We start from the raw sequence: 27,400 nt of genomic DNA, 5'->3' as shown, positions 1-27,400 counted from the left end.
TTCGTTTCGGGCACTCAAGAAGACACCATGCATCGGTAAGTACATAGCCACCGAATAAAATAAACCTTTGTTGTTCAAATCAAAACTTTTTACACAAATTTTGCTACAAAATTTAAAGAAAAATAATTTTCGAACGAATTATTCGTACTGGTTGTAAAATTTCGACGTTTTGATTAAAAAAGTAGATTTGTGAAGGCACGTCTTTTTAATCTGTGTTTTTTTTTAAATAGATTTAGGATATTGTTACTGTGTTTTAAGTTTTTGAAAGATGTTAAATATTATTTTCCTGTACTCATTTTAATTGTGAAAGCGCGCGATTAGAGAAATATTTTTTCTTTTCGAACTTCAAAGGTTTTTAAGATTGATATTCAGTTTTTCAGTTACAGGTGTGTTTTTATTATGATGTCTGTATTTAATGAATTTTTAAAGTAAATTGCGGCATATAATTTTATTTATGGTATCTTAAATATGATTTTATTAATTTTTTATGTAAAATGACACGGCTACTTTTAACAATATAGAGAGAATTCTAAAAATTACCTCTGGAATATTTTTGATATCTTAAATTTTTCATGACTTTATGTCACATCTTTAAAGAGTATAAAGTTTCAAGGCCTAACCCCTCCCTCATTACGGGAGGAGACCCTTGCCCAGCAGTGGGACAGTAAGGGGTTAAATCTATTTATTTACTTTATTTTTATGTCACATCTTTGATATTATATTACACAGTTATTTTTATCTATGTTGTGAGTATGGTATTTGATCTATCCTCGTAAAATCCTTGTCTTATTTGTGCCGACAAAGCCATACATAAGATATTGCGATTTTAGGGTTTCGGTAATAAAATATATGCGGACGGATTACAATATACACAATTTTATTTGGTCATATTCTTTTGTATGACTCTACATACTTAGGAACATATTTTTATTATCACGACAAGAAACTCAGGGGTACTAATTTTGTTTTTAATATATACTCCTATTATTAACATAAATAGGAAAATCTTGGGTTTTTATCTAATTTCAGGAACATCTTTCATGATTTGAAAATTATATTTTACAACAGGAACAAACGTTATTCACGGATTACTAAGCTACTTTTTATCTAACTAGCTTTTGACTGCGGCTTCACCTATTTATACATTTTAAAACTGTCACCTATATTCGGAATTATTACTATCCAGTATTAAAATCGTTACAGTACTTTAAAGATAGAAAAAGATACTAACACGGTTTGACTTTTATTTTGCTATAGATGTCACGCATGTTAACCCGCGCGAAAAAAATACAATAAAATCACGCCTTTTTCCTCAAACGGGTAGATAGAGAACAAAGAAATCAGAAACATATCTGTCTATTCGGCACTTAGCCTTCTTACTAGATAAAGGTCTTATATGCAATGTACCGAAATCAATACTAAAGGTCCTTGACCCCTAGGTATTGATTCAAAGCTTCGCAATCAGAGTATATACCTAATACTTAGGTATATGTTCTATACCATTGTCCCACGCTAGGTGGGGTCGGCACAACATGTTTTCCTCTTCCACTCATCCCTTTCAGCCGTCAACTCTGTATTCACCCTTTCTTGTTCATATCCTCTTTCACACAATCCATCCATCTCTTTTTTGGTCTTCCTCTACTTACATGTCCGCTTACATTCATATTCATCACTCGTCTCGTAACACGGCTTTCTTCTCTTCTCATGACATGCCTATAATACCATGCTAGCCTTACTCCTTAGCTTTTCTATAACTGCCGCAATTTTTAAACTTCCTCGAATATCTAATACCTTAGTATATCTATAAAAGATTGCCTCTATGACGTTGGTAGTGTATCCGTCTGTTGATCATAAGGTCTCAAGTACGATTCCCGGGTTGGATAAAGATGTATTGAGATTTTTCTGGCTTTTGATAGAACGCGTTTAGTAACGTGCCCGGTATATGGCAAAAGTCTAGTCTCCTATTACATGGGACTAACATTGTTAATCTAATCTATTTATATAATATTAATATAATCTATCTTTTTATAACCCATTACTAGGAGACCTTTGCCCAGCAGTGGGACACTGATGAGCAAAGGTCTTTTCCCCGAAAAAAAAAATATAACCTCTTTTTATAAAAATATTACCACATGCGCCTTTTTTAACAAATTAATATAAAACTATATGAATGCCGGAAGCTCCAGGTACAAATTAATATAATAACAGCTATGTTAGCCGCGGGGGTTGTTCGTAAAAGGGTGTAACTGGGCGGGGGTGGTATTTGTACACGTTAGTGAATGAAGTAGGATTTAATAATGTTTGTATTTTTGTGCTCCATTCTTGTAAATATTATAATGGAGTATTACTTAAGATATTTGTAGTTGGGAATTTGTAAAAAAAATAGTATAAGAGGATAATAATTTGAAGAATCTATCGTAATTATAATGAAATATAATTTATTTTCAATTGAGAGCTTATTATCTTCTTTGAATTAATTTTCAATTCTAAAATATTTTTTTTATCGCAAAGTTTTTAACTGAAAATTAAATAATTATACCCAGATTAAGCTTCTGGTTGAGATAAAGAATTTCCTATATCTATCGCTTACCAATTGTACGCAAAACGAAACAACACCCATTACGTATTTCGAAAGAACGAGTTCTTCAAATAAATGAATATCGACTATTAAATTGTCAATATGTCAGCAACAAAAATAGGAAATCTTTCTATATATCGTCTTATGAGATCTTCAGCCGAGAAATATGTATGTGTATAATGCCTCAAATGAACTCAAGCGCCATTTTGTAATATCTTTATATATATAATTCTTCTGTAAGTGTGTATGTCACTGAACTTCTCTTAATCGACTGGACCGATTTTGATGAAATTTTTTGTGTGTGTTCAAGGAGATCTGAGAATGGTTTAGATTATTTAGAAAGGATTAAAATTTTCAAATTAAAGACGTGTAGACAGGACAACGCCTGTCGGGTCCCCTAGTAAACCTGTGAACCTCCACGCCACACTCTGTAAATGTTTTCACAAACGTGTAAAACATTTCTAGGAAGTATTACAAAAGGGGTTGTAATTAAGTCTGTAATTGAAAACAAACAGCTTGTTTTCTTTGTGCAAATTAAACAATTTTTACTTTGATCTTCAAAGAGTATTATACTCTTTTAAAAGGTTAATTAAATTACGTAATTAATTTAATTTAATTGTGTGGTTTAACTAACGGCCGCGGTGTTGTTTGTTATCGCTGATTATGTGTTCTCGGGTTCGGTTCTTGGGTCGGGTAAAAGGTTGTAAGGTATTTTATGGTCCCACCGGTATTGAGTAACTTGTTAACTCTCGTTTTTTCCCTTGCAACTTTTATCCCCCCGTTTAGCCCTTTAAAAATTTCATCCTTTTGCTAAAATTTCATCAAAAGTTAGGCCGTGAAAAACACAGACTTTCGCAATAATATTGGTGTAGGTTTTGAACCCAAAAACTACCAATCCTGAATCTTCCCATTTAAACGATCAACTAAAGTTTTATACCCTAGATTTGTCATACCCATTTACAGCGGTATTACCCCAAGGGGTATTTAAACGGGTAGAAATACGACGTTCAATTAATAACAAGTTTCAGCCCCTGAAGCGGAAACGGTCGCGAAATTGACTTAAAACTGTATTAATTATTTATATTATACAAATTTAAACCCCTTAAGGGTTGAAAGTCTTTGTGTTGGGGTATTTTGGTTAGGTTATTAATGTTTTTGGGTATACGGAACCTATTTCTAATCTTATAGTTTATTTTTGTTTGTAACATCACGCCTGTTTATACCCCAAGTTGTAGGCACGTAGGCAGAGGTCTATGAAATCATAGACCCGCGTTACATCTTCAATAAGTAGCCCCATGTAATAGGAAGCAAGACTTTAACCATATAGGTACTGGGCTACCAAATTCCCTCCTAGAAATCGAAACACTCTAATAGAAAAATCCAACAAAATTTTGCCGGAACCGGGAATTAAACCAGAACCGATTGATACATACAGACATACGAACAAATATGTAAAAAAATATATTAAATAAATAAGAAAAAAAATATAAACATAAACTCACGCTCTTTTTCCATAGGGGTAGGCAAAGTCCAGAGAAAAACGATTTAAAATATCGTAAAATATCGATAAAATTGCCTAACACCAATTACAACCCCGTCAAATCAACCCCTTTTAATTTAATATTCTTAACAGACTCAAAGGAAAACCGATTAATTATTCTTAAACGGTACTCCATTAATCACTCGTAAAAAATATATTCTATCTATTAAAGAGAAAGTAATAAATTAAGCTCTTTGAAATGGGCTTTTATTATTAAATCTCTTTTGGTTTTTCCCTTTACTTGTAATATACGCATAGTTAATAATAATATAATATTAAGTTTTTTGCGTTATTTAAAATGCGTTAATTTAGTACCTTTCTGTACTACTTTACTATTTTATTTTTACATTAAACCGGAAAAAAACTTGTACTATGGTAACCCAATAACTGATGCCAATACTCATATATAATTCTAAACACATAGGTACTTATATAGACAACCAGGTTCAGAACAAATAGTCGTGTTCATCACACAAAGATCTGTCCCGGGTGGGATTATAACCCACTACACGCGGCGCTATGGTAAAAGTAGCGAGGTGGCACTTTAAACTCCAGTTGTCTAGTTAAGTAGTTCCACCTTCTAACCCTGGGTCTTCTGCAGCACCACGATGGCTGTGACAGCGGTGCTGGTGCTGGCCGTAGCGGGCACGGCGCACGCCTGGGGCGGCCTGTTCAACAGGTTCAGCTCCGATATGCTGGCCAACCTGGGGTACGGAAGGAGTGGGTACCGCCACTACCCTTATGGACAGGTAAGAAGCTGTTTATTACATTTATTGAGGTCATGCAAAGTCCCCAACCCGCACTTGGTGGATTCAAAGCCTAACCGCTCCCTCGTTTGGTAGGAGAGCCTTGCTCAGCAGTGGGACAATAATGGGTTAAAAAAAAGAACTTTAAACAATTATCTTCATAAAGATATGTTAATTAGATCAGTAGCCTGTAGTGTATCTATCATTTTGCGATCATAATGGTAGCCTGATTGTCTCTAAGGAGGACGATTGATGCTGAAAATCTGAAAACAGGTATTTGAAATTTCGAAATTATCTTTTGCTCCAATGGGATACATGCCTTAATAAAAATAATATGAAAAGTCTTAGTTCTCACACCTTAACCACTGCACCACGGAGGTCGTATTTATAGTACATATGTGAACATTAAACCACGCTTCAACCGGAACACGGCTTTAAAAAACAAGAACCGATGTCAAACGATAAAAAAAATACACATTATTCTCTAAAAACCAAAACACCTTAAATATCAAAGTCCACAAAATTACGCAAAACCTTAAAATGTAATTTGACGCGTAAATCTCTGACATTTACGGGTGATTGCGTATTACGCTGCGGACGGTAAACCCTCGGTAAATCGTTATTAATTCGTATTTATAGTAGCGGATTATACGAACAGAGATATATTGTAGTCTGAGTTAATGCGAATTAATAGAATGGATAAATCATGGTTATCTTTTGGCTGGATGGCAAGACAAATTAGAAAAGATAGAAGAAAATGTCTGTATACTGTGTCTCAGAGATAGGTAAGATGAAACGTTTGTTATACGAGCTTGCAATTAATAAGAACTATAAAAATAAAATTTCTAGCTAAAAATATTTTAGCTTGTATGGAATTTAATTTAATTCTGATGATGACAAACAGTATTACCTGACACATATGCATATCTGATAGTTAAGTTATGTTACTTTCGCTTACAAGAAGATTAAACTAGGACTTAACATTTTTGTTGACCACTCCTACAATTTTCGTTCCTCCTGAAAATACCAGTTCTTTTTCATTTAATGGCTAACTCCTTAACCTTTACGCACTTATCTATACATATATAAAATCATGCCTTCTTCCCATACGGGTAGGCAGACACCAGATAAACAGCACTGATCTGTGCAAGAAAAATATACATAACATCACGCCTACTTCCTTTAGGGATAGGCAGAGACCAGAGACACACTTAGAACCAGATCTATGCAAGAAAAAATGTATTTCAACCGACTTCAAAAGAATGAGGAGGGTTTTATAACCGTGATGTTTTTTTTTATATTCGTTCCCCAATAACTCAATGACCGATTCAGAATATGTCGACAAGATTCTACCTCAGTCTCTCCCTCAGGTGGAACCCGAGGAGGTGTACGCCGAGGCCTTGGAGGGTAACCGCATCGACGACGTGATCGATGAGCCGGCGCACTGCTACTCCTCACCCTGCGCGACTAACGGAGACTGCTGCCGTGGTCTACTGTGCCTGGATACCGGTGAGTAGACCAAGTTTGGAATAGTCTTTTGATTAGGTCGGGGCAAAAGTCTTTTCGCATTACAGTATGAATGAACTTGTAGTAAAATCTCTTTGGCTTCAAGAATCACAAATGAGTTCACGGTTCATTAGGTTTCTTACAGTGAGCTCGTGAGGTATCCAAATATCGAGCTTTTTTGTGTAGAGAAAAGATTTTATTACAAGTACATACATACTATAACGTGAAAAGACTTTTTCCCCGATCTAATATTTACAGGGAGTCTATGAAGAACAGCTGTTATGAAGAGCTGATGGTGGCTACTTTTATGATCTACATCTGGATACGTATGTGGAGACCAGATAATTTGAAGAATAATGTGTAATAGACCCTTTAGACCTTTTTACAAACTAAAATTACTACACTGAATCTTCTGAAATCTGGTAGTCTTTTTACAGGTTATAAGACGTTGATGGTGATGACGTTATTATCTCTCTGCCGTGACTTCTGAACAAGATTTTCAGTGATTCTTCATCTGATAATACCTTAAAAATATAATTCAACTATGTGTTAAATGTTGAGCAAAAAAAAATCTACTATAACTGACACTACACATTAAAAAACCGCGTTACATCAACAGTATATAAAACCAGTGAAAGCCTCTCCATCATAACCCATGCCTTCAGCACTTTAGTTATTATTCAGAGACTGAATACAACACATTATAACAGCTTTCAGCAGCATTGCGTTAGCTGTTACGTGCTCCTGAAATATTGAACGCGTCTGAAAATGTAACAGCCTATAATGTATGGTTCATATTCATGTTGCTACTATGAGTTCTCGAATGATACTCGTCTCGATTCTCGAAAGTAAAAGGTAGCATTCAAACTATATCTTGTACAGACTCTTCAAAGCCTTCCGAAAATTAGGAAATATTTTGGCTTTTTGATACAAAATCATTTGTTTTATCTGGGTCCTATTTATCCAAGTCGGAAAGCTCAATTACCGTTTTTTTATTCATAAGAGATTCCTACATTATTTTGTCAGAAAAGTCATCTTTCAAATAAAGTTATTTGATGATGTAGAAAATCATTCCTTACAGTAGTCACACAGTATTAGTCACAAGTAAAGGGCCCTATAATCTCAAAGTAACATACTTAAGTCTGCTTAGCTACTTAGTCCTTTAGTACTTCATTTATTATTCAGACCCTGAATACAACACGTAACAGCTCTCAGCATCACTGCGTTAGCTGTTACTTGCTCCTGAAATATTGAACGCGTCTGAAAATGTAACAGTCTGTAATGTATGGTTTATATTCATGTTGCTACTATGTGTTCTCGAATAACACTCACTTTAATTCTCGAAAGAAAAAGGTAGTAGTCGAAAAATACCTAAGTACAAGCTCTCGAAAGGAAAAGTGTTGAAAAGACTCATCTTCCTACTATGAGTTCTCGAATTATACTCACTTTAAATCTCGAAAGAAAAATAGCCTGTGAGCAGCGTAAATGTACAATTTAACTTTGTTAATAACGCTCGTTTAGCACAGCACCCACTCGCGTAATTATTCAAATGATTTTGCATAAATATAATTCACTAACAACCCTGTGAGTTAAATTACGGTGTTTTCTAGGAAAATATTGCGTCACTGACGCGTATTGCGTATATAGGAACATACACCATAATGTAATATAAATTACTAACTAAATGGGTGACTTCCATTATATTTTTAAGCCTTTTATATTGTGCTATTATATCAAAAGCCTCCTTTTAATTTACCAAACATGTAGCTTTTCAACGTGACTGCTCAGTTTTGATACTGGTTCTAGCAGTTAACTAGTTTATTGTCGCCGTTGGCCTCAATTTCGGCGTCATTATATATGTTTAGTAAATAATATACTCTCACCAATGGTACAATACGCTCATAGCCAGTTGCATTCAATCGGAAACAATCGGTAGGTTACCTTTAACACAGACAATACATAAATGGATCGTCAGATGGTATTTCAGCTGAGCGTCTCTGTGTACCGAAGGGCACGTAAAAATTCAGTCGCTCCTATGTCCTGGTTAATTAAGATAACAGTCGTTTACTCACGTCAAAGGCTTTCGAACGGCTTGAAGTACTTTGACACTAGGTTGACCACTAACCGAACGATGAATAAACTAAGCAATGATGCGAAATTTTCGAATACGTACTGAGATTACAAGTGACTTTACTTCGACTTCTAAAACAAGTAGTAGCCATTCTAATCCATTCTCAGCTGAAAGTATTCTCATAATTTATAACAATATGACTTAGAAATGTCGTTCTCGAGTTAAAAAGAAAACTCTCTTTTCTGTGATGACAAAGGAAAAGACAGAATTATTCAGTTAAGAAGATAAAAGAAAGACTCGCTTGTTTGCATATTTTCAGTATTAAGAGTTAAAAAGTTTGTTTTCAATGTCTTTCCTTTTGGTGTTTTGTTAAGACTTTCTTAATATTTAAGGAGTGATTTGATGTTTTTTGGTGGTACTAATGGTGTAATTGATGTTTTTAAAATCTCACATTTTTTGCGATAAATAATACGACGACGAATAATCCAGGATATTGTTATTCTGCTTTTTTGTGATTTCTTATATAAGTCAACTTTTACGCTTAATAGATTTGCGTAGCTGAATTTTCTTAACAGCACTTGAGAATTAAAATTTTTATTTAAAATGTTTAATACTCTTTAACTATCTTTAACAACCCAACATCTAACACCTGTACAAAATAACACGCCTTGTTTCGATAAACTTATCTTGTTACCCATCATTAACATGCGCCCGCGACTTCGTCCGCTTGAAAAAATATCCGTAATAAAAAGTAGCCTATATACTTACCCGAATTATAAACTATGTGCATATCAAATTTTATAAAAACCTGTTCAGTACTTTTAGCGTGATTGAGCAACAACAATCTACGCAAATATACAAGCACGTGTTATATTAGCAAGATATTACCTATCCTGAAAATGTCTGTTCACTGAAAACACCCCCTAAAAAGCACTAATTAACTAAATGTAGTCACATAACACTGTCACCTGACACTTACTAAGTGTTGCCTGACAATTAGTCTGCCTCTAGAACGTAGACAAAGTTTACTTACTAAAGTGCCACCTATTTAGACTTGTAGAACTTTTAGGTGTGGCTAATGAGAATTACTTACTTTGAAACTGGCCTGCCTTTTATATAATAGTGTACGGGAATTAACGCGAACACACCTTTGTATGCCTGACGTTTCAGTAGTCAGCTTTCGACCACGGCCAGAATAACCGTATAATGCGTGTTCGGATTTCCACATTCTATAATATAACTAGCTGACCATCGCTTGCGTCACATATAAGAGATAATGGGTCATAATTTCCCCGTTTAACTTTGACGGTACTCTGCTCCTATTGGTCGTGGCGTGATGTTAGCCTATAGCCTTCCTCAATAAATAGGCTATACAACACTAAAATATTTTATCAATTTCCTGAGATTAGCGCGTTCAACCAAACAAACTCTACATTTTATAATATTAGTATAGATACGGGAATTTAACGCGAACACACTTTTCACCTCGGCATGAAGCTTCGGCGCCGGTTACACCGGTTGTGGAAAACTAAATACTGGAACGTGAAATTTTGAAAATGGCTTTCCTAGTGTAACGAAAACTTTTTGTAGAGAAACCTCTAACAATCTTAAATGCTTTGCTAGGAAAAACTATAATCATGATTGATTTAGCTGAAACCTTGGAAGCGACTATTTGCGCAGAAGCGGCAGCTTTGCGGGCCCTGTGAGGTATAGAGATAGCAGTATCTTACATGGAGTTATTGCCTGGCCTATCGGACCTTCACAACCCAGTTTCCTGGATTATAACACGATACCCTTCGGTAAGACTGGTTGTCAGACTTTCATGCTTCTGATTACTGGTAACGACAGACAGAATTTTCGAAAATGACAGCCAGGACCCACAATTTAACGTGCCTTTCGAAACACGGAGGAACTCGTAATGTATAAGATGGTCAACCATCCACAGAACTATCTCGCAAGCGTAGCTTAATCTCAGTGGCTGTTATATATTGTTTGTATATAAAAATATATAGTATGTTACTTGATCGCTGCCTACTCCATGGGAACAAAACGTCATGTTTTACAAGTATGTAGTTATATTTAGAGTCATAATAAATTAATTTATACGTGTTATTTTAATTGCCGTCCATTCCGTGAAGGCTTTACGTCATAACATAAACAAACAGCTTTTAGTTTTATTACACCACGATGGCCGCTAATAGCATTTAAAAATAGACCGTACTCTACGTGGTGGAACTTTTATTGAGAGTAAAGAACTTTATTATAGGTTTAGGAAAGGGTTTTTCAGAAGGGTTTCTTAAAGAATATAGTGCGTTTGAAGGTTTCCTGAAGATTTATTGATGAAAGTAGTTGATTAATGATCTAAATGAGCTTTTTTGATTCGACTGTAATGCCTCGTGGCTTGGTTAACAACAGCCGCGCGTAACGATCTTTGGGGTTAAGCTACGCTTGCCGAGGTTATCCTGTAGATGGGTGACTATCTTATACATATCCAGTTCCTTTGTGTTTCGGAAGGCACGTCAAAAAGTGGGTCCCGGCTGTCATTATCAAAGATCTTTGTCAGCCGTTAACAGTAGTCAGAAGCTTGAAACACTGATAAGCCAGTCTTACCGAAGGATATCGTGTAATGATCCAAGTTACTGGGTTGTGGAGGTCCGATAGAGAGTCGCTTCAAGTAAAATATTGGTATGGTATACAGCTGCATCAATAGTGACACTGGAAGCCGACTACAACATAATTATGTAGTTGGAAGAAAGCCTAGGCTGAAAGACATAAATGGAAAGGGTTTTAAAGTATATGGGGTGTTTGAAGGTTTCCTGAAGATATATTAATGAAAGTAGTTGATAAATGAGGTAAATAAATGGCCTTATTTGTTGACGTGACTGAAAAGCGACTGAAAGAATCCATTAGCCTAGTTTTTTTTACTTTTCAATTCAAAGTACACAATTACGGCCAGTCAAATGTGCGTAAATTCATGAAAGTATTATAAGATAACTAGCTGACCCGGCAAGGCCCGAAAAGGCGATTAAAATTTTTAGGTTCTTTAGTTATGTTTTTTCCGTAGATATGCTATGTTAAATTTATTTTTCATTTTCTTTCTCGAATTTTGTTCGCCTGTAGTTAGGAAATTAGTGTTTTTTTTAGATTTTGCTGTACATCATTTGAGTTTCCCAATGAGGCCGACATAGCCTTTTGTTGGCTGAAGGTCTTGCCAATAAATTTGATAAAAAAAACAAAATTATTTAAGTACTTATGTAATTTTTTTACATTCGATAATTACGAAACAAAGTTTATTGTAATGTATTCCAGTCTTCTAACCTCGTATATACCTAACAAAGAAACAAGACTTCTAAAAGTCAAAGCCGTGTCATTGGATCGCGCGTGGGGAGAAATGAAAACATCTATTCGTGGTATAGATCGATACAACTCCGTATATAGAACTGTATGTACTAGAATCAATGGCTGTGACGTAGTGTTTTAAAAATGCATTGATCTAAGTATAGGTGCCGGTCGATATGTTATTGAAAATTCATGGAAATTGAAGTTCCGTTTAGGTCGAGCCACGTGTTCAGATTTCCTACTATTATCGACTATCTCTACATATTATAAAACTAAATTTCCCTACCGCGTCTGTCTGTCCGCGATAAACTCAAAATCTACTAAACGGATATTCAATGGGGTTTTAACTTATAGAGTTTCAAGAAAGTTAAATATTATTTTGTATCAAAGCCTGAAGTAAATTATTATTTTGTATAAAAATTTTAAGAGCGCCGCCAACGGAATTTAGCAGGAACTGTTTTTTTAAGCAAAATGTCAAATGCTTGCTAGTCTACATTTCTACAGTAACAGCAATTTCAACAGTATAAGTATCTTAGCTTTGTGCTTAAAGGCAGTTGCGCTCACTTGCTGATTGTGGGTTGGGCAAACCGTTGCGCTGTCATTCCATAGATGGGTGACCCCATAGTGATATTTGAATTGAGCATCTCCTTGCTTTGGATGCAAGTAAAAACTTACGTAAAAACTTGGTCCCGGTTGTTAAATCTATGGAATGACCGTGCCAAGGTTTGCTTAACCCACAGATCGTTAACCGACCGGTGAGCGCAACTGGCTATGAGCGCTTCGTCCTATATACTATGCATATATATTCCTGAACTATATTTATCCCAATGTAGATACCAGTTGACATTTAAATGTCAAAGGTTTTCAGCTGAAAACGTGCGACGCAGAACTGAAAATATCAAAGGGTGAGTGCAGATGCACTTATAGGTCGTTAAATAAGACAAGTTAAGTGTAGATAGATACGGTATGGAAAAGGATGGGTTGGTTAAAGAAGTTTGAGATGAGGATTCTTATGTGCCGGTCGGTAAACGATCAGTGGGTTAAGCAACCTTTAGCGCGGTCATTTCTTTGATGGGTGGTCACATAATGGTATTTGAGTATCTAGTGTGTTCATGATTCGGAGGATACGTATAAAGTCGGTCTTGGTTATTTTCAAATAAGATAACATTTCTGAAACCGTGTTGAAGGTTTTTATATAATTTTTGCCAAGGATTTACATAACGCGGCAATCTTATTTTTCAAACATTTTAAATATAAAGTTATCATATTTGTCTGTCTATACGATTTCACGAGTAAAATAATGATATTGTGAACTTTTATCTGTATAAAATATTCCGGGAAAGATAAACTTTCGCTGAAAAACACTTCAAATTTATCCATAAAAATAGAGAAAAGAATGATTCTAATATATTCCTAAACGCTGGCAAAAATAGGATCAAAAAATAACTTTATTCCTGAAAAGTCAGAAATAACACCCATGTATATACTTTAACAAAACGTAACAGAAAATCTTTTACGCGTTTAGTTGATTTATATTCAAAAAATATTATCAAAATATCCCATTTATAATAGAAAAAAAGATAAGATACTCTTTACAAATACAAAAGAGAATATAAAATAAAATCAAGCCGAAGAGTTTTTTTGGACACGCTTATCTCAGGTACCTACTCATCATCAGTCTAGCCTTTATTTCAACTATGTTGGAGTCGGCTTCCAGTCTCACCGGATGCAGCTGAATACCAGTGTTTTACATGAAGCTACTGTCTATCTGACCTCCACAACCCAGTTACCTGGGTTATAACACGATACCCCTCGGTAAGACTGGTTGACAGACTTTCCAGCTTCTGACTACAGGTAACGACTGTCAAAGGTCTTTGAAGATGACAACAGAGACTCAAATTTAACGGTTTGAATTAAAAAGTTCCTTTCGTGTTATAATGTCCATATATTAAGGAAGGTTATGGGTTATAGAACATCACGCTATGGCTAAAAAGAGCGGAGCAGCAATAAAAAATGTTGTGAATACGGAAAACTAAGGTTCTGTGACCGAAGTCACGGCAGCCGCTAGTATACGACATACGAGTACATATATTATGTCATTTATTCCGCGTTATTACATTATTTTAGGAAATCTTATTAGAAATGTCGAATGTTGAGATGAGTACGTGAGGAGAGTAGAAAATAGAATATAGGTAAAGGTGTGTCGGGATAGCGCGCGGTTCGTAGGATCTTTAATATATTTATTAGGTCGGGGAAAAAGTCTTTTCGCATTATAGTATGTCTGAACTTCTAATAAAATCTTTTCTCTACACAATAAAGCTCGATATTTGGGTACCTCACGACCTCACTGAAAGAAACCTTATGAACCGTGTCATTTGTGATTCTTGAAACCAAAAAGATTTTATTACAAATTCATACATACTATAATGCAAAAAGACTTTCCCCGAAATAATATTTATGTGAATGGGCTTTTGAAAACGTATCAAATAGAGTGACTGGGTGATTTGAGGTAGAAGAAGAAATTGGGTTCCTATATAGCAAACGGTTCTTGAAAACATAGAAAACTGTTTTTTCAGGCGCTTTGAGTTTTTTTTTGCTAGTCTGGGTATCAACTAATATTTTCTGTTAAAGTTTCAGTGATATTTCACTCCTGTTCATTTCATAAATAGGTATTATGTTGACTGTAAGTACTTTTAAATTAATATAAGATTGATGCAAGAACTTGACTATTTATTAAAACCAAAAACTAAATAAAAGAGCATATTGAATTATTCTTTTTCTATTAAGCTCTTTTTTTAAGTGGACGCACGCTACAATACACCTTACCCGCGCGGTTAAACGGTTAAATATATAAGGACCCACCTTTACAACTAGACGTATATTTCACAGAATATCTACGTACTCATAAAAATATTCTTTTTATCGTATCACATGATACATAAATTAGATTTCCGAGTGAAGTATGTTATACGATATTATAATGTCAATAGGTGTAATTTGACGTGAAACGAGAGGTACAAAAATAAGACTTGTATTTCTCATGTTTGAGAATAAAATGAATAAAATATTTTTTTGCTTTTGATATTTCGACTTCTCGATTAGACATTTTATATGCCTTTATTTATATTTTATTTATTTTTGGTAGATTCTATAATAATATATTTGTGGCCAACCCATAGCCTGTTGCGCTCACCGGTCGGTAAACGGTCTATGGGTTAAGCAAATCTGTACGCGGTCATTCCATGGATGGGTGACCGCAAAGTGGTATTTGAATTAGGCGTCTTCGTGCTTCGGCACGTCAAAAATCGGTCCCGGATATATGAATTCAGGTTTGACTATTAACAATGCTTTTTATTATTATTTGGCACCGTATTTACTACTTTGTATCCATTGCTTGTATGTTTGTAAAAGTCCGCGACACAAGAGCAATTCTTAGTGCGGGAGTTGTCTTTTTTTTAAAAGATTTGATATTAAGATATAAGTATTATTATACCGGGAAAGATAACTTATTTAAAGAATGTCAAGACAATTACATTTTTGTACCTATTGAACCTGTAGGTACTATAAAGCGGTCTTCAGAAATTTACATCAACAAACCTCATAAATGACTGGAATCTGAAACAAACACCTTGAAAACAGCAAAATCTTCATCTTGTACTTTACAAATAAAAAACTAATGACAATTAAAACTTCATCAAACAGAAATCTACATGAAAAGAAAACATTTCTTTTTTATTACTTTGAATTTTTCCTTCGTCAAGTGCGCCATCTTGTTTTGAGGAGTCCGCCATTTTCTCCAATTATCTTTTACAGCGTCTTTCAAATGATCTATACCAATATCATAAAGCTGAAGAGTTTGTTTGTTAGAACGGGAAGAAGGCTCGAGTGCTCGACTGATGATTCTCTTTTATACATATACGTACAAACATAATAGCACGCTTTATTTCCATAGTAATAGGCAGAGATTAAAGAACGCCACTTGGTACGATCCTTACAAACTTCCCTTGCTTCATTCACATACATACATGTTGTCATACAGGACCGCTGGTTACGAGTACTACGCACCTAATCTTTGTGTACTCAAACGAACATACTAAGAGCTTTATTTAGCAAGAGTTTTCAGACATCAAAGCTTACAGTTTTTATATAAATTAAGACTTGTAAGAATTTTTATTATTTATTTGGAGTAAATTAACTAATAATTATTTTGTATCTTAGTTTTATTACTTAGTTTTAGTACGTTTAGTTTTATTCTTTGAATAAACAAAAAAAAAAGTAAATTAAGTACAAAAGTAATTTCACTTCAGTCACTAATAAACAGTAATAACTACTAAAGAAATGAAGATAAGTAAATAATAGTAAATAAGAATTTTCGTTAGTAACTTACTTATAAAGCTAAATAAACTAACTTTTCAAATACACTTGTAAATTTTATATTATTAATTAGGAATATTTTAAAGACTAAACAATAAGTTAAAGAAAATCCTATTCTGGTCCAAAAACTTAATAGAGAGTTACATTCGTACGGTCACGCCTGACGGAGATAAATAAAATTAACCCTCTTATTCATAAACACACTATAAACCTATTTTAGTTAAAAAACTACTATAATATGTTTTCTCTTTTTCATTCCGCTAAGGAGTGAAAGAAACAAAACTCTTTATAAACCTTTCATAACTTCATATATTTTTATGAATAAGAGGGTTAGAATTTAGCAGAATTATTCAATTTTATCTACATATATTATATTGTTCTTGCTAAGGCTCTATACTAAGTTGACAGACTGTAGATTATCCATTGTTATCAAAATTCACCCCAAAAACCATTAATTTTGCCGTAAACGCCAAGATTCAAATAAGATTTTCACCGCTCACCCAAAGTAACCCAATTTCCCATACAACTTACTAAAAGACCGGCCAAATACGGGATGAAATTGAGGTACGATTCCGTACCATTTTTTAAAAACCGCAACACTTAATGTTGGCTGTAGAGGAGAAATGCCTAATTTTATTCTATTTTTATCTGTTATTATACCGGTAACTTAAATACATTATCTGGTAACATTAATACAGCCAGACAGCGATAAATAAATAAATAAATATTATTGGACAACTCACCAAACCAAATAACTGATAAACATACATAAATACTTCTAAATACATACTTATATAGATAAATTGACAACCAGGCTCAGAACAAATACTCGTGCTCGTCACACAAAGATTTGTCCCGGATAGGATTCAAACCCACCACACGCGGCGCTACGTTTCTTGCGGCGAGGTGACCGCTTAAACCACTGCTCCAAACGTGCAGTTAGCGATGTCTTACTAACTACCACGGTTCATGAAATACCACCTGGTGATAGACAAACAAACAGGCAGCGAAGTCTCAGTCCCAGTAATACCGGTCCCGTTTTTACCATGTGGCTACGCAACCCTAAAAACCACGTCCCGAAAAAGCGACGTCGCCCCGGTCTCTTCCCAGTTTAATAAACAATTCATTAAGGCAACTCAACCGTATGTAATGCATATTTAAATCGCTTCCTTTCCCAAATAAATTACTAACTAAACGAGACGCTTAACTTCAGGCTCGCCTTTTTAAACATTCATCCTTCATAAGCGAGTTCATTTGATATTCTTTGGATGAATTAAAAAGGTTATTTTCAGGGTAAAATGTTTTTCAGAATTGTTGATCAGTAACAGATTAGTCTGATGCGAATTTTTCAAAGATATTTTGTGAGGATTTGGCTCTTTTCAGCGATAATTAGGTGTAGAGTGTGTGTTAATAATTTATTCGCTGGGAGGTCTGTTTGTAAGGTTTGGGAGGTCTGTCCTAAATTGAGGTATTTATATGTACGTAATATCACGCTTGTTATATCCCTAAGGTGTAGGCAGTAGTGCCCGAAATATACCCACGTTTCGCCATTAACTATGTTAGTCCCATGTAATAGGGGGATTGTCTATCGACAGGTAAAAAAACAGAATTAGGCCTATATGTTTCTACATTATAATCATGATAAGAATATATTTTATAAACTAATACTTTTATATAATTTTTTATACTGATATACTAAAGTGAAAATATTTTGTTAAAGAACATGAATTATCAAAGCAACAGTATTTTTCAGTTTAAATAAACCTTCTGACATTTTCATCTTATTTTCCTCAACGTCTAAAACACTTTAACATAATCCGCAATTTATTATTTTCATAATCTGAAAAGATCCAATGATTTGGAACACGATTTTCCCGATTCTCCTAAATTCAAAATTTCCCAGTATTGTCCAATGAAAAGCTTTACGTATTCTATCAGTATTTCTCAGAAAAACCATTATTGTGTAACACACAATCTATCGCCGGCAATATTTTTGGCAACATATTGGTATATCTGGCAACAGTTATTGGTACAGTCAGCTACAAAAGTCGCTTAACTACTTCATATTTTCAAAACTACTTTTAACTACTACTACAAAATCAGTTAGAATTACCAACAGCTAGCGGATTGTTCTCTAAGGTTCAGCTATATTTGCCGAGGTTGGTCAGTGGGTAGGTGACCGTTATTTTACATACCGAACTCAGGACTCCACCGTATTTTGGGAGGCACGTTAAATTGTGGGTCCCGACTGTAATTTTCAAAGATAATAACCAGGCTTACCGAAGGGTATCGTGTTATAACCCAGGCAACTGTGTTGTGGAGGTCAGATAGACAGTCGCTGCATGTAAAATATTGGTATTCAGCTGCATACAGTGAAACTGAAAGCCTACTCCAACATATTATGTATGTAGTTGGATCCTGCTAGGCTAATGAATCAGTGTCAAATGTTTTTTCAAAGAAATAATATACTTGATCCAGAATATAGGGTTTTGAAAGATTAATAATGTTCAGCGAATTTTGTAGCTGACTGTACATAACGATTTAAAATTCCATACACAGAATCGCTGAGCCGTAAGTAATAGTGACGGGAAATTGCTTTCGGATCGGATATAAGGACGAATAGATGTGTGTTTTATAAAATAAACTGGGTCTTGTAGAGTTAAGCTGCTTATATTTACTGGCTCTTGTACTGAAGTGGATTTTTAAAAGTCTAAATTAGTTTTTACTTAAACACACTCATTTTGTGATTGAAATTAGTACAAATAGATTTTTGACTTTTAAGTCCATGTAATAATTTTCACGTATCGTTAGCTTTTGACGACAACTTTTGAAGATATTACTTAATTTAAAGCTATATACCTTTCGCTACCTACTTTATATAAGGTTAATTTAGGTATCTTACAAAACATGTGATTTTTTACTTTGGAGATAACATTGATGCAATTTTTTTTCAAACCTTGTTTTTGCAGAGACGTTATTTTTTCATAAAAACTTTTTTAACACCTTTATAAGTAATATTTGACTTAACATTAGGTACTTTTATAAAAATACCGTTTCTTTCTTGAAAGTTCTATTATTTTCTTTGTATTAAACGTGAGTGTTTGTCCACAGAGGACGGAGGGCGTTGCCTTCCAGCGTTCGCTGGGAGGAAGTTCGGCGAGATATGCAACAGAGAGAACCAATGTGATGCTGGACTCGTCTGCGAGGAAGTCGTGCCAGGTGAGACAGACAGACAAACAGTCATCAAGATGTTTCTTGTGAACCAGAATTTTGTGAAAAGGGGGTGGTTCAAGGCTTGACAATTTAAGAAAGTTATTTTACGATTTTTATTCGAAGTGACACGAAACTATTTAATCTTGAATGTTCTTTATCCAGCCTCCTGTATTTAAGGGAATACAATTTTTAAGGGAAAGAGGAGACAAATCCCCGTCTGTGAATGAACGGATGAATGAACTGTTCTTAACCCGTATCTGAATAGATAACAATATTTTAAGAAATCATCCAAATGATTTTCGCAGAAAATGCATGTAAAATTTGAGATGATTGTATTGCAGACAGGACAGACTGAAATCTGTTTAAAAATTTCCAAACTAGTTGATCGATGATCACCCAAAATTGTCCGAGCGGGATTTAAGAGTTTGTTTAGGTCCGATCATACTTTGTATCGTTCGATATTCTCACAATTCATCCATTAATTGTTATTTTTTGTCCCTATAGGAGAGATGCACGTTTGCCGTCCACCGTCAGCCGGCCGCAAGCAATACAACGAAGACTGCGCCTCGTCCAGCGAATGTGACATCACCCGGGGACTGTGCTGCATCATGCAACGTCGCCACCGCCAGAAGCCTAGGAAGGTAAGCTATCTTATCCCTGGGCAGTTTAGCTAGCCAACCTTAGCAACCAAGTTTCAGGGTTCTAATAAGGCACGATGGGATATTGTATCATGTAACGTCGCCACCGCCAGAAGCCTAGGAAGGTAAGCCATCTTACCCATCCATGCCAGTTTAGCCAGCCAACCTTAACAACCAAGTTTCAGGGTTCTAATAAGGCACGATGGGATATTGTATCATGTAACGTCGCCACCGCCAGAAGCCTAGGAAGGTAAGCCACCTTACCCCATGTCAGCCAGTTTAGCCTGACAACTTTAGCCACATAGGCCAATATCAAGGTTTAACTTAGGTACGATGAGGCGCAGCATCATGCAACGTCGCCACCGCCACCGTCAGAAGCCTATGAAGATAAGCCACCTAACCCATCCATACCAGTCTAGCCAGTCAACCACAAGCCACGCAGGGTAAAGAATTAACTAAGGCACGAAGAGATGTTGCTGAACTGAATAATTTATTAAATAGATAAGATAACGAAGGCTATACAGATCATGAAAATAAGTGTAAGATCTTTCGTATGCTGACTTGAATGTTCTCGAAAAAAATATTGTTTTATGATGCCACGCAATTAGTCTTTTGTCATAATTAAATTTTAATTTTATTTTGAATTCAATTTGAATATATTATATTTATATGTTGTCTCAGTGCGTTTTTTTTTTCTAGAGTTCTTATAACGTAAAACGTTACATGAGGCATCACTTTTAAATACCTTTTCCTTGAAAGCAAACTTTACATTATAAAAAAAGAATACATTTCGGTGCAAAAGCCAACACAGAATATACAGCCTATAGAGACGAATGAGGTTTTCCAAACCTCATTCGTCTCTATATAAAACCAAATGAAACTCACTCAACAAAAGAAACAGAATTTTCCTTCACCGAAAAATCCTTTGCAAAATAAAACAAGAAGATTTCGTCGCCTTTATTCTAAATAAACATCGGATTGTACCAAATCTAAACGAAAGCTATTAAGTTAAACGAAAGTAATATTTCGAAAAATACTTACGTAATATCACGCCTTTTGTACCCGAATGTGTAGACCGAGGTGTATGAAATACACCCATATTTTGCTATTAACAATGTTAGTCCTATGTAATAGGGGGCGAGCCTATTGCCATATACCGGGCACGATACCAAACTCCAGACTACTATTGAGAATAATCAATATAATATATAAAACTCTTCCGTTACAGAGTGACTGACTGACTAGTGGATTACGCACGAAACTACTGAGCGGAAAAACTAGAATTTTGAGTACGAGGATTGCTAAGGGAGTGTAGAGCAGCACTAAGATTTATAGAAAATCTATCCCGAAGCTGGTGAAATACCACGCAACAGAAATCTCGGGCGGAAAGCTAGTTTAATATAAATTTGAAAATGACCAACAGCACTTTGTCAGACATGAGAATCGAACCCGGAACCTTATAGTTAACAGTTGAATACACAACCGACCACGCCACGGAGTCAGTCGAAAATCCGATACACATTTATATTCAAAATTCAGTCATAAATAAAATATCGTTTGCAAAAACCTTTTAGGAGTAAAAATAAAGAAAATAGCGTCTAGACTCTCTCGTTTCAGTTGAAATATTTATTTGTTTATTCAAAGCTTTGTCTTTACCTTTTTGTAAAAGATCTTGGATATTTCTCGGAATTGTGTTGAGATTTTTCAAGTTTAGTTTGTTACTTTTATTTTAACTTGTGTTTAAATACAGTTAAAATATTTCAAAAGCTGACTACATAGTTAATTACTTAACAAATGGAAATTTAATTGACGCTTTTAATTATATGTAATTAACTATAAAGTAAAACGTCGACATTCGACTGAATTTTAGACTAATTTAATTATTTCGGCAATTGTATTTTTTTGAGACAATGCTTTTAAAAAAATAGCTTCTTTCTTACGTGTACTATTAATTATATTATTATTTTACCAAAAAGTCGGCAAAGACATCAGCGCCATTATTTGCCTTAAACTTACATTTCAGTTGTCACGAGATATTTAAAAAGTTCAGCCTGATCCATACCCGACAATCTTTTTATAACCGCGCCAAGAGTTGCTTAACTCGATCGTTTACTGACCGGTGAGCGCATCCATTTTAAATTTAACTTTTAATACATTAATCCTTTTACCAAACAATAAAAATAAATGTTTAACGAAAAACCTCACACCTCCACATTTAGAATTCACATCACGTATTCTGAAAACTTTTCACTCAGTCTACCGAGTTGCGTGTTAAGTGCAAAGTTTTGCAGAATTAGCTCCACTTCGCGGGAAATTGGACCGCCATTTTGAATGTATGAATATTAGTAAATCGATATGGTTTGGATATGTAACTGGTTTTATAGTTCTACAACTTAGTAGGGAGGCTTAGCGTGAACGATTTTACTTGATTATAATTAACTAGCTGACCCGCGCAACTTCGCTTGCGTCCAATAAGAGAGAATGGGTGAAATTTTTCCCCGTTTTTGTATCATTTTCTACTGCTTCTTTGCTCCTTTTGGTTGTAGCGTGATGATATATACCTATAGCCTTCCTCGATAAATGGGCTATCTAACAGTGAAAGAATTTTTCAAATCGGACTAGTAGTTCCTGAGATTAGCGCGTTCAAACAAACAAACTCTTCAGCTTTATAATAATCGTATAGATTAGTATAGATTAAGAAACTACAACTGGAGTATCTGGTCTCTGCCTACCCCTATGTATGTAAAAGTTCAAGTTTATAGAGTCGCTGCCTTTGTCGCCTGGTCGCCATCTTGGAAAAAAGGTGTCGGGGCCCCTACACATAAAAAAAACAAATTCTCGGCATCTGAAAAACGCAAACTAAGGCCTAAAAAATGAAGCATTTCAATGGACTAATAGGCCACCGTCAATTGCATACGAAGCTCTTTACTAAGTTGTTAAACTATAGATGCCTATCTAAGCTCATTTAAGGAAAATCACACGTCCTTTCCTGCCTTAGAGAGCACGTTAAGCCGTAGTTTTCATGACGACCAATGACAGTCGTTGAAAGCCACGTTTCTGGAATTTTCTGGCAATTGTTCTATCGGAATATTCCCTTATCTTTAACTATAATGGAAGTCTGATAGTTGCTATGTGGTTACAGGAAACATTTGGAGGTTATTTTTAAATACGAATTTATTTTTCTTAGAAAAGCTTTTCCTTTACTTTTTCATAAAAATGTGAATTAGTATATCGTTATATCTAATGTAAATTTACATAGACGTTCATTAACAGCATAGCCTTTCTTCTAACTATGTTATAGTAGGTTTCAGTCTCACCGCATGCAGCTGAATACCAGTATATTACATGAAGCGACTGCCTATTTGACCTCCACAACACTTCTGTAAGACCGGTTGTCAGACTTTCAGACTTAGCAAGCCACGCAGTTGGTCTCTCATGTGATGCTACGCTTGCCGAAGTAATCAGCGGATGGGTGACCGTATTATACATACCGGATTCGTCGGTGTCAGAAGCGAGGGGAAGTGTTTTGGAGGTCAGATAGGCAGTCGCTCCATGTAAAATACTGGTATTCAGCTGCATCCGGTGAGGCTGGAAGCTGACTACAACATAGTTGGAAGAAAGACTAGGCTGATGATGAAGTACCTACCTAAAACAAAAATGTCTGTTGTACAAATAATTTCAGCGTCTAATTAGTACTCTTGTAAATACTGAAAGCTTTCAGAATAATTAAAGAACGTAATTAATTAATGTAAAGTTATGTTAATTACAAGTTTTCATTTATTCTGTTTGTAATAGCCTTATCTTAAGCTTTTCACGATTCAAATGAAGGCTATATTTCTAATTTAAAAGACTTAGAAATTTTTTTCGCCCCCTATTTTATAGGTCTAGCATTGTAAATAGCGTAATGTATTTTATACACCTCTGCCTAAACCCCAGTGTGTAAGAGGCGTGGTATTATGAATGAATGAAAAAAATGCCTGAAAAATATTTTTGCATTGGTTTCGTGCTTTTATTTGGTTAAGAAAAGAGTAATTTTGACTGAAATTAGATTTATATAATTCTTACAATAGTTAAACACCTATAAAGTTATTTAACATATTTTTTTTGTAATCGTGTACCAAAGTTGCAAGATTAATTATTGGACAATAAAAAAGTTAATCAAAATTATTTTTTGGCAATCGTCAAAAAGTTACAAATTAATTATGATTCCGTAAAAATACAATCAATATATTTTATGTACAGTTGGCAATTAAATCACTGAATACAACTTGAATTGATTCTAAACCGTATTCATAAGAGTTTTATTACCTACCAAAACATTTCACATAACTAATTATGTACAATTCAACATTAGTTCCTTTAGAAATATTCTACCTTATATGTTTTCAATAAACTCTTATTTACCAACGATATTTCAATAGAAATCAACCTCAATATCAAGAGTGGAACTTCATATATATTTCCAATAAGTCTCTTTAATTTATTGAACCAAATAAATACGTTTTCTAAGTCATTAGGGACTCATTCAATTGAAAAAGGTCTCAAGTTAATGGAAATGCTTTATTGGAATTGAAAAGTCGATGTTTATAAGTCCTTTTGGATGTAAAGAAATATAAATTAATTGGTTGCCTTATTTACAAATTGTACTCGAATGGAAACTCTTTTGAGAAATACTTAGAATACTTAATTAGTGTTTGTATACAAATAGACTTTATAAGAAAATGGATGTAAATACACACACATTTTTGATTGAGTTTATTTTCTATGAAGTCGAGTCTAATTACTAATATTCTTGTATATAATTAAAACGTTTCTATTATGTAATAAACACGAAACCTTAATAGTTATGATAGTTGAAAATACATATATTGTTTCATTTGTTTCTTTGTAAAGTTTGCAATTCTCTAAAAGGATAAACAGGATCGAAATAAATATGATCTGAACATTATTTTCAACAACAAAAATATCTTATGAGATATTTAAACCTAAATAATTTTCAACCGTAACTTATCAACGTGATAGTGTACAATCATTTATGCCCACGACTGTACATAATTCTCGGTCTTAATTAACAAACTTTGGTAACCGTCGAAGTTACTAAAGTTATGTCAATGAAACTTGATATTTATAAACTAAGTTTTAATTAACTTGAATTCTGATAACTATTCAGCAGTATTTTGGCTTTCAAGAACTTTATACGGAGACCGCATTATAGTTCTCATTTAAAATGTCTTATTTTTGTGGCGACATTATGATAACAAAGGTTTTGATAACCACTTCCGGGCAAATGTTAATAGATTTTTTCGAATTTGCTATAAATTTTGAATAACTAGGACTGTGAATATGACTAAGTGAGGATAATAAAGTAAAAAGAAAGGGGGGAGGGACACCTCGTGCTCCTGAGCGAACCTTCGCACCCAATCTACCAACCCGGGGTTTGCTTAGTTGTCTATTATTTCGCAATAGGCTTCTCCCGTGCCGGTAAAACAGTTTAAAGTAATCGCTGTATTCCAAGGAAGCCCCTACTTTTGAATACAGGGCTTACTTTAAAATTTAAAGAACTGAGCATGTTTAAGGTCAATTTCTAGCGATACTTTGTACCAAAAACCGGAAAACCGAACTCGTCGCTAGCTTTTTAAGCGAGCTTTTTATAATCGACTTAACCCCAAATTTTCCTAAACTAAAACCATTTTACAGTATTACATAAAACGAGCAATATAAATGGAAAAAAGAGTCTGTATTCCGGTAAACTTCTGATTATAACATCTTCCATTCTTAACCCTGTTTCATTTGTCCACAGAGCTGCGGCTACTTCAAGGAGCCCCTCGTCTGCATCGGCCCGGTGGCCACAGACCAGATCCGCGAGTTTGTCCAACACACTGCCGGCGAAAAACGCATCGGTAGTGTCTACCGTCTTCACTAAGAACCACGAGATCACACGCCACTTAAAATGATACATAATAACCTCAAAAAACATCCCAAAATGACGAAATACTTTTCAAAAATGTAATAATGGCGCAAGTGTATGTAACGTTTTAAGTGACGAACAAAATACTGATCTATTTTACTAATAAAAATTAAACAAACAAACATCTATGATTTGCGATACAAAACAGCTTGCCCTAAATAGTTTTTATTAGTAAAAAAGTTGAAAATTTTACGACCCACGAGCAACTCGTAAAATTATTTTGAAGTCATTAAATCGAGGATTTTGTGATTACGCGCGGAGAACTCGTAAAAACTTTCATTTATTTATTTATTTATTTCGACTTTTTATTACCGACTTCAACTCAACCGACTTACATTTTACTATCGACTCTAATTAATTTATCTAAGACTTTAAAGAATAAACGCGAGTAATGACAAAATTCTTAAAAATATGGATTAAAAAAATGAAAATTTCGCTTCGAAAAACGGTCAAACGATACATTTTATTTAAAAAATGGCTTCGAAAAAAATACAAAAAAGAAAATAGAACAATTTTGAGTACATATCATTTTTATTTTATTATTCTCGTAGTTTTTAGAATAACTGAAATATAAATGTTTCGATATTAATACTTATGAATGTCGTATAATAGTATTTATTGGCGACGGTTGTCGTGTCTTATTAAATAAAATATAATGTTTTAATGTGTTTAATCTCTAAATATTATGATTAGATTAACTATTAAAATTAAATAACAATTAAGTCTTCAAAGTAACAAATACATATCTTACTGGCTGAGGCATTTATATTAGAAATTATCGATGTTAAAATTGTAAGGAAACATATCATATTCTAGTTATAAAAGTAAGTTCTAGATGTAAGTATAATATTTTTTTTCGCTTTATATTTTAGTAATCTCTTGAACTAAAGCTAGGTGCCTAGAAAATACATATCAAAAAGTCTTTTTTTATTAAAATTTAGCTGTAAAACACATTTTTATCTTATACTCACAGTCTTTCGGATTTGTTGTTGTTTAAAAATGTTTAGCCTAAATACTGTGATGTGTGTCTATTTTCTGAAACTATATAAATGGATATTGATGAGGTATATTTTCGCCAAAATACATAAGTTAAAGATATGAGATATCTTGTGTGTTGATTTTGTTTGAAGGCCTAACGCATGTTCTGCGCCAGCACTGTTGACACCGTTCATTGTTAGCTATCATAAGACTACATTATGAAGTAAACCTTGTGTATTAAATATGTGTTATAAATTATATAAATTATGTCAGCAATGTCGTTTTTACTGTCCCTTAAATATCCTCTCCTTACACCCCCACATACAATTAAAAGCAAACGTATTGAAGTTACAAATACACATTTTCAACTGCATTTTTTAATAAAAATACTACAATTATTACTTTCTGTTAACTTCAAAATAATTTTACGATGACTGTGTACATTTATT

At 34.3% G+C, this 27,400-nt stretch overlaps 1 protein-coding gene across 1 annotated transcript; it reads left to right on the top strand.

Annotated features, from left to right (window-relative positions):
• On the top strand, window positions 1-27,227 carry spab (space blanket). The gene is made up of 6 exons (XM_076132271.1): window positions 1-35; window positions 4,720-4,867; window positions 6,235-6,373; window positions 19,266-19,373; window positions 19,872-20,008; window positions 25,806-27,227. The coding sequence occupies exons 1-6, from the start codon at window positions 28-30 to the stop codon at window positions 25,926-25,928; spliced, it is 663 nt and encodes a 220-aa protein (XP_075988386.1). The 5' UTR covers window positions 1-27; the 3' UTR covers window positions 25,929-27,227.
• Window positions 27,228-27,400: the final 173 nt, after the last annotated feature.

The sequence above is a fragment of the Anticarsia gemmatalis genome, chromosome 27, assembly GCF_050436995.1.
Source record: "Anticarsia gemmatalis isolate Benzon Research Colony breed Stoneville strain chromosome 27, ilAntGemm2 primary, whole genome shotgun sequence".
Lineage (NCBI taxonomy): Eukaryota > Metazoa > Arthropoda > Insecta > Lepidoptera > Erebidae > Anticarsia > Anticarsia gemmatalis.
Note: the sequence above shows the minus strand (reverse complement) of the source record. Positions and strands in the feature narration are given on the sequence as shown.